The following is a 9,258-nucleotide window of genomic DNA, read 5'->3' as shown; positions in this document are numbered from 1 at the left end:
ATAACCTATAGGCTATAATGGTAACTAAGATACTTATACTATAAAGCATATAATAAGGTTATGAAGTAAATAACAAAGACAATATTCTTTATAAAAATATAATTTTGCACCTAATTGTATTAAACAATTTATTGCATAATTAATTTTAATCATTAGTGTAGTTAAACAATCACAACTTCTTTAGTCTGGTCTGTTCATATTTTACGTAAGTACGTCTTAAATTTTAGACAATAAGAATTAAGTTCAATAACATCATCGCTGATTGCAATTTAACAATATACATATAAAGATATACATTACTACATTTTAATTTGGATCGCGAGATTCTCTTTCTGCTATGTGCTTTTCTTCTTGATCTGTTAAGCTTTCAATCTTTTTCCCTTTCAACATCATATCTATAATACTGAAAAGAAAATAATAAATTATATATCTTACTAAACCCTTATTAGAATTAGAGGAGAGTAATTGACAACTAATACTTACAGTGTCAATATAAACACAACGGCTTGTGTGCTCATTGTGAGGTAAAAAATCGAATTAATATATTCAGTGTTGAGTGTTGCTTTATAGAGTTGAGAGTAGATGATTGATGCAAACATTGCAACAGCATTCTCCATGACTGATAAAAAGGCATATGCTACACCTGAAAATATAATCAAGACGCATCATCAGTACAATTTTAATATAATTAAAAATCACTACAATTCACCATACTATAGCCATAATATACACAAATTAATTTCTGTGTCAGTAATTATATTGTATCACCTCTAAATTGTCATACTCATAGGATGGACAGTTTAAAATATATTAAGTACTAGATATTATGGATATATTTTTAATAAACTGGAATGAAAAACAACTCTACGACCCACCTTATGTCATGTTGTAATCATCGCCTATACATGACCAGCGTTATGGATAGCACATAATCATGTGACCCCGTGGTACCATTCATGCGTTGCAGATTATCATTTTAAAATAAATCTTATTATATATTACATACAAACATGAAAATAATACTTAAAATTTATTCAGTTTTTAATATATAATCAAAAATTTATGTATATTCAATTTCATTTTTTCAAACATAGAGTCAATACAAATCATATTGTACTTGTTCAGAGTCATTGTTATTGTCAATTTTTATGTTTACTTTGTTAGTTATAGTTTAGAACTTAACTTAATATGCTATCGTCGTCGTCGATCTTACATTGTATTATTTTACTGATAAAGGCTATAACAGAATAGCAGAGAGGGTGGACTCACTGCCCTCACTGAGTTATAGACCGTTTTGTCTCGTTCATTAGTTTTAAATTATATTATTGTATGGGCAACAGTTGTATTGTGTGAAAAGTTTTTGTTTGAGACAAATAAATATTATTATTATTATTATATGATTTCCAAGTTATCATATGTACATAAATGATCATTCAAAATATTATTAACTAGCAAAGTTCTAGGAGCTCTGAACCCCTGCATACCTTGATAGAAATATTGAACAGAAATAGCTAGACTTTGCTCTAATAGATAATATTTAACCTAATGAATTATCACCGACATCCGGAATTTATCCTGGCTGTGATGTTAAACATACCTCGTTCCGCTGCAGGCAGCACTTTGGAGGCCATAGACCGTATAAGAGGTGCTACGCAGGGTCCTAATGCAGCTATAGTAGCACCTACGTACATCAATTCACCTGAAGTAGCAAGTGCGTATGCCAAATGTCCACCCATATGACAAGTGGCACCTAACATTATTATTAACTGGAAAGAATAAAAAAAAATATTATGCCATAATAACCCATTAAAATGATACTGCTTGACACGCTTAATAATACAATAACAGCAAGGGTGAAATAGCACGATAACATATATATACGTATATAGTTTTACTGAACTAAGAACTTGTAACAAAATAAGTTGTTTCCTTAGTAACATTTTGAAATGAAATACATAATTATAATAATACATTTATAATTGTGTTCACCATTTGGTGAACACATTTATAAATGACACATCAATGTTGATATGAACATTAAACGTATTATACATATAAATGGCAAAAGATGCCATGGAAAAATTAAAATGATATCCTGCAATTAAGTAGATTGGTTATTAATGGACTAGTTTTTGGAACATGTTTAGTTGATTAATTTACTAAAATCATATAACCGTCATCTGTAAATACTTCAAAAATATGCACACGTAATATTTTTATAGTATTTATAGATCCATCTCTCTTTCATTTCTACCTTTCCTTGCTGCTGCTCATATTTACACAACAAAATCTACATTATAGTGGTACTTATTATAGCCGCTAGGTATATATAAACATCCGAAAAACATTACCCGCGTTCTTCAGGAGTCTGATAAAAACAAAGTCCTCGGGTTCATCGTATTTTGCAGCCAGACTCGAAGTAAGTATGGAAAGCTTGAGCAGCAATGTACTTAAGCCGGTATATAGGGTTACTTATTGTAAAAAATACATTACTGTGTCCCTCCACTTCAACAGTTTAGTCATAATCGGTATACCGAACAGCATGGCTAACACGTACGCTGCGCTCAGGTAGGTTCGAAAGTTGCTGAAGTCTGTCGCATCCCATTTGAATACTTTGGACGTGTACAAGTACATCACAGGACGTTCATCTAAAATTATATAAAAAAAAATATAATATGTTAAATAAATTGGAACATTAACCCTCATGGATAAAAATGAAAAGGTGCACAAGCCTATTCTAACATGGCATGATATTAGATCAGTATGTCCATCGTTACTAATTAATCAACAATGGAAAATATGTTGAGGTCGACCTGATACAGTACATTACTAGTAATGGGATCAATAGTCTTCCCAATACATATACCTTTTTTTATGTATTATAATGGAATGATGCACCCATCTGCGGTAACGGTTACGCTAGTCCCTAGTGGAGGTTGATAAAATAAACATGAAGTCAGTTCCGTTAGACCATTTTGGCAAATGACAATTTACCACGATGATTCTCCTCTTCCCCCCTATATGTAGTATTTATATGGCGGTGTTAATGAAATATAAAGAACTATGTTAGGCTAATTTCGAGAAAATGAAAGTTTATTTGACCTCAGAGAAGTATAATGAAAAAATATTCCTTTATCAATTTATTTATTAGTTGCGTATTGATTATGTTAGATCATAGGGATCGCTTTATATGCTTAATGCATAATACTGATTCTTCAAAATTCCTGATATACTGAAATACTATTAAAAATAAAGCATATATCCAGCAGTGGATAGATACAGAATGATGAACGTTTCGTTACAATATAATACAATCAATAGTCAATTTAAAACTTGATTGAAAGGTACACTACGCCATCTAGTGTTGATGCAATGTATTATTATTAATATTATTAAAGCGAATGTTTGTTGCATGTACGTGCTTACCTCTTTGAAATGTATAGAATGCCATAGATATTAGCAGGAACCATAAATATAATCTTCTATTGTTATGCCTCTTCTTTGTCAACGTTATTACTGTTCGTTTGATATTGTTAAAATCAAAGAAATCAGTTATAACATTGTTTACATTGGCTTCTCTTAGAGATTTCTGTTCAGGTCTCGTCTGCCATTCCAAGAATATCAAACAATACAGTGTTGCCAGAACCATAAGACTTGTGTTGATAGCAAACATAGCGGCAAACGATCTGTTGACCACGTTCTTGTATAATATATTTCCTGGAATTACAATTTTTTTTTATTTTATACTAAAAAATGTAGAAAACTCAATGCGAAAAATATAAGCTTCGGTAGAATTTATTTGAGATTCCTGAGATTTAGTTATTACAGAAAATTATATATACTTCACCCTAGTTTTCTGTAATAAGTAAAAGCATGCATTATGATATGTATTATTTTTTAATTTCGATATCCAAAGTCAATGAAGCATGAAAATTCGAGTATTTAATTACAATTTAACAACAACCAAATCGCAACTATTTAAAAAAAATATAAATACAATTCTACCACACAATTTTTTGAGAAATTATCAAATAATCCTTAATAAACGTATACAATAATGCAATCTGATTTTATAACCTACACCTAGTTTATTAGTCTTATGGTCGCAATTTTTAGTGATAAAAATATTATCATAAAACCAAACAAAACAAAATTTCATAACTTACCAATAGCAACGCCTGTAGGCATAGTGCTTAAATAAACCACGTCCAATATGCCAACTCTGAGCGTTCTATTTTTCACAGAAGTTACGTCAGCGATGTATGCAAAACAACCAGCAAATATGGCTAGGTCAGCACCAGTAAGTGCACTTGGAAATGCTGCTGTGTAAATAACGTACTCCACAGGCCACGCTGAAATAGTAATAATAAGTAAAAAAATAATGAACCGACATCAAAAAGAGGAAGCCAGGTAATAATTACGTTGGACACGTATATATGTAAGAAAAGTAATCCTTTCTTATAATATTATTAAGTTTGTAAGGGTCTTCTCTGAATCTATTGTACATATTTAGAAAATTCTTTTGCCAACAGAAAGTTAGTTGTGAGTGTCACAGGGTACTTAACGTCATATTACGACCAATAAGAGCAGAGCTGCAATGAAAATGTTTGACTGAAATGAAGACTTCTACGTTCTAGAGTTCTAGGAAGGAAATCAATGCCAAAAGTATAATTATTGTTTTCTAATCAGATACATTTTTATAAAATAACAGAATGTAATGTGAATACATACCTTTCAATGCGTTTAGCGTTATACTAGCAGAGAAATACAGTTTACCGACCAACCCCGCCAGCAAGATAAACTTACGACCACGTTTATCACTATATGAGCCCAAAAAAAATGCGAGTATTAGAGGCACAACATGGCTAGCTATGCCATTCCATTGGTGAAATGTAGAAACAGTTATCTGTAAATAAAATTAACTTAATAAATAGCTCTGGATATCATATACAATATTTTGGTAATCACAGCTCTAATTAATTCCAAATTAAGTTAACTTTGTATGTGGGTACTAGACATCAACAGGTTGTGTAACACTATTTTTGTAAGCAATTAAGGAACTCTGTTTAGCTTTTGATATGCCTCATGCCACCTACATAAGTGTACAATTATTTTTAGTACTTTTTATCGCGTAATTACGAGAACTACGGCTTAAAGGGAAAGTATGATAGTTCATATAAACTGTATGAACAATTAAATAGCCTTCTGACAAAGTTTTTCAAAATATTCATATCAATCGATTTAACTTAATTTATATATTATTAATTTTGCCACATTATTTCTTGCACGGCCAATAAACTTATTTCAGACATCTCGCCTGGATTAAAATAAGGAATATCTAGTTTGAATACGGTAATAGAAATTATTATTACGTTTTTAGTACTTACCTGAACTTTTTCGTTTACATCCTCGTAATTGCTAATGTTATAACATATTTCACTACTGTATCCATGATTTACTGTGCAAGCCTGGTATACATAGAAAGTCTGTTCTATGACTGATGTGATCATATATGCCATCATATACAGGAACATTGGCGGTTCCACTGTTATGTATTTGTACCATGGTAGCCGTTTCTTCTTATACTAAAATATAAAATCATATGTCTAATCTCTTAACATTAACGATTTTGATATAATTGTATACATTTGTATAAATGTCAATTCGTGTATCTAATGTCAGATAGTTGACATTAGATAGACTATTTACTAATTATTATTTTATTATTGATTCTGCCAATAATCGACTGTCATATTTAAATCCAATAAACTATCTCTAAATATACTTGCTAGGCTTTTTAGGCCATCGTAATACGATGATAATCACCAGAGCCTTAATTATATAAGTATATATTATTAACAATTCTAAATATTAATTTCACAATTGATTGAAATTGACGTGATTTTATAATGAACCATTTGTTTATAGAAATTTTGTTTCGCAATTGCAACCAATAAACGATCCTTACATAACTCTAAAATTATAAATTTGAATACCTTTCAAATGACAATTGTTAGTAATATTCTCACATACTTAAGGCAGAGGAGATGACCATGATGACTTACTTGGAGGTGGACCTGACATAATTCATTCTTAGCAATGGAATCACAATTATCTATTACTAAAAATCACCCTTTAAATCGCGCTCCCAGATCCCAAGATACAAGTCTGACCTAGTTTGGGGATTACAGGTAATCGAAATAAAAATTTTATTGTGGTAAATACGTAAATGTTAATCTAAATAGGCGCTTGTTTGTTTAGTAAAATCTTAAACGTCATCTAGCAAAAAAAAAAATCAGTAGATAACTTTGTAAAGTAGTTTATCTACTCAGACTAGATAAAAGTCATCTAACAACAGTACTGAACACTGTGCCAATACAGATAAAAACATAAAGACTGATTGTGCAATATGTGTTATTAGTTGAGTATCTCTAACAAACAAAACTTTTGTCACCTTTTGCTCCTAAGCTATACTTTGAATAAATGAGTTCCCGTTTAGTTCCATTCTGGATAAAACGGCCAACAGACAGAATAAAACATATCATATATGCATGAATGAATTTGAAATATACCTATCTAATACAGATTTCAGCACACATCAACATAATTGAACCTTAGAAAGCAATTGGAGTAACAGACACAGATAAATATGTCATAATATAGTTTTAATAAGTACATATATATGTACATACATATATCCACTACTTGTTTGATAGGTCAGTATTGAATTTGTAATAAATTAAAGAGTAATTATGTGTATGATAATTTACCCTTTAATATTATAGTTTATCTATATCTGGCACTGGAACCTAACATCACTATATTCAGCAACAGATTTTCATGACCAATTCCTACTGTACAAGTACAACAACTTATTTTCACTTTCTACATAACATTAAATTCAGTAATAATGAATCCTGTCTATACTATTGCCTGTGCCATGGAACAGTTAATAAGTTGACAATGATTCAAAAGAAATACATTTATATTTAATAATTATTGTTAAAATAAGAACACCAGAACATATATTAATTTAAAAAAATATATATTAAATACATATTATGCTCATTTTTTTTTATTTATAATTATATTTGTTATATATGTATTCTATTCTGTAATTTATCATTCATACAAATTTAATTATGCGATATAATTAAATAAATCATATATTGATAAGTATCCACTGATCAGCATGACATACTGGCTGATTTAATGGGAATATGTTTGAAGCGGTGAGTATATTATTTTATTTTCAATAACAATTTTATTTATCAATGCACAGTAACTATATTAATTTATATTTCAAAATCATGTAATGCTTCATTTTGTACCTGACAAAAGAACCTTATTCTAAATTATAAATATTTACCTGAAGAAAATAGGTCCTGTTTGATCAATAGTTACTTTATAAACATTTCATGTTTTGAAATACTAAATTTAAATTTTCTATAAAATATTTTTCAAGTTGTTCCTTGTCAAGGTTTGTATTAAAATATTTAAATAGATTAACTACTACTACGGGTGTAAAATTTGGAACTTACCGATAGGAATAATAATCGAGTACGTTTTAAAATAAAAAATATACTAAATTTATATTAAAATTAATTACATTACGTTAATAATTACAGAAATAAAGTAGATGATGGTAAAATTAATAAAAAAACAAATGATATTAATTAATGCATATAATACAAACCGCAGTAAACTGTTTTTCAGTATTCAAATCCATCTAGGCTATAAATATCACTATGATTTTCAACGATTTGGTATTTAACGTATTAAATGACAAAATTATTTAATAAAATTTACAAATTAATTAACACATAAAATCATTGTTGTAAAAAAGAATAGAACGCATTACAAAATAAATTAAACGATCGTATTGTTTGAATTTTTTACGTATGACGGTTACAAAGCAGCGTGGAAAAATCATAACTTTAAAACATGCTTTAATTTATGTAACCATGTTTACTGAGCGGTATCACAGATACAAACCAAACTAATACAAACTAAATGTTTTTTTTTTTACTGCCAGTGTTGCCAAAGTGTGATCGTGCTTTTCCCCTAAATTTTTCCATAAGATTACCCAAAATTATGATAAATTTCTGAAAATAACTATTTTTTATATCTAGATTAACTTGTTTTAATTTAGTACCCGATTCCCGCAGTATTTTATATTTTTGTTTGAGTAGACGTGCAAACCATGGCAGGCGAAGTATATAATATCAAAAATGGTGTGGCTTGTCATTTTATTACTCTACAATCGAATACATAATGAAACGAATACATAATGAACGATTTAACTGTAGTACTAAGTAGTCCTCTGTTAGATCTGGATTCGTAATAATGTTAGGCTTATTCCAAGTATTAACTTTAGGAATGGTTTAAACCACGACCATTTAGACCACGTTTCGTCCGAGTTTTAACAGATTTTTTGTAATAAGACCGTAGTAGTCATATTTGATGGTCAGGTACTACCAAAAAGAATCTTCATGTGTTATAATGCATTACCAGTAGAATTATACACCTATCCAACTATACAAAGTCACAATTGCTGTCGGTATGGTCAAACAAAAATTCAATGCAGGTCAAAGCCACGTTGTTTTATATGCGGTCAAAACCATGCAGGAGAAACATGTGATGTTGAAGATACTTTTTGCTATCTATGAAATCGTTTATCTACTAGCAAATCTTGTCCAGAGTTTAACAGACAAAAGCAAATAATGTTATATATGGCTGAAAACTGTATCTCATATACCGAGACCTCAAAATTGCACCCTCCTGTTACAAAGCCTGTTGCCTTTGTCCTTTCCACACCATCCAGCACTATAAAAAATATACCTGAAACAAAAAATTATAATGATATTGCTTCTAAACAATCTTATAAAAAACCGTATTCTTAAAACCTAAATCTCCTCGTCCATCCTATGCTGGGTATGATAAAATTGCCCATGAGAATATTATAAAAGATTTTAATATGCCCTCCCCTTCTAATGGCTGTGCGCTTAACAGTCAGTATAAAAATGAAAGTCAATCTAATATTACAAAAGTTATTATTTCATTAATCAACTTAATTGTAAGTTCTAACATACTACCGTCCCATGTTGCCCAATGTATAGAAATATTCAAAAATCTACTTCATAATGAACCAAGTGGTTCAAATGAATTGCAGAAGTGTACTTAGCAAAAAAAGTGATTAAATTAATTTAATAAATAAATATCAATAACCCCTTGTTATTGCACTAATTGAAACTTGTC

The 9,258-nt window shown here is 29.7% G+C and overlaps 1 protein-coding gene across 2 annotated transcripts; it reads right to left on the bottom strand.

Annotated features, from left to right (window-relative positions):
- Positions 1 to 90: 90 nt before the first annotated feature.
- On the bottom strand, positions 91 to 8,012 carry LOC131849170 (proton-coupled folate transporter). 2 transcript variants are annotated; one of them, XM_059199175.1, is made up of 9 exons: positions 7,697 to 8,012; positions 5,388 to 5,585; positions 4,732 to 4,906; positions 4,167 to 4,352; positions 3,427 to 3,717; positions 2,494 to 2,648; positions 1,598 to 1,766; positions 484 to 643; positions 91 to 403 (listed from the first exon to the last, which is right to left on the bottom strand). In XM_059199175.1, exons 1-9 carry the CDS (start codon positions 7,727 to 7,729, stop codon positions 307 to 309), a joined length of 1,464 nt encoding a protein of 487 aa, XP_059055158.1. In that variant the 5' UTR covers positions 7,730 to 8,012; the 3' UTR covers positions 91 to 306. The 2 variants fall into 2 exon arrangements, with proteins under 2 accessions (XP_059055158.1, XP_059055159.1); XM_059199176.1 differs by lacking the exon at positions 7,697 to 8,012 and adding an exon at positions 7,370 to 7,526.
- Between the last annotated feature and the right edge of the window lie 1,246 nt (positions 8,013 to 9,258).

Source organism: Achroia grisella, unplaced genomic scaffold, assembly GCF_030625045.1.
Source record: "Achroia grisella isolate CSIRO2021 unplaced genomic scaffold, CSIRO_AGI_Agris_v1 utg640, whole genome shotgun sequence".
NCBI lineage: Eukaryota > Metazoa > Arthropoda > Insecta > Lepidoptera > Pyralidae > Achroia > Achroia grisella.
This window is presented reverse-complemented; position numbering and strand designations above follow the sequence as displayed.

Coding starts and splice junctions, on each gene's coding strand:
- LOC131849170 (XM_059199175.1), bottom strand. CDS start 7,729: ATGGATTTGAATACTGAAAAACAGTTTACTGCG. Junction 2,649..3,426: donor ATTCTATACATTTCAAAGAG/GTAAGCACGTAC, acceptor ATATAATTTTAG/ATGAACGTCCTGTGATGTAC. Junction 404..483: donor GTTGTGTTTATATTGACACT/GTAAGTATTAGT, acceptor TTTTCTTTTCAG/TATTATAGATATGATGTTGA.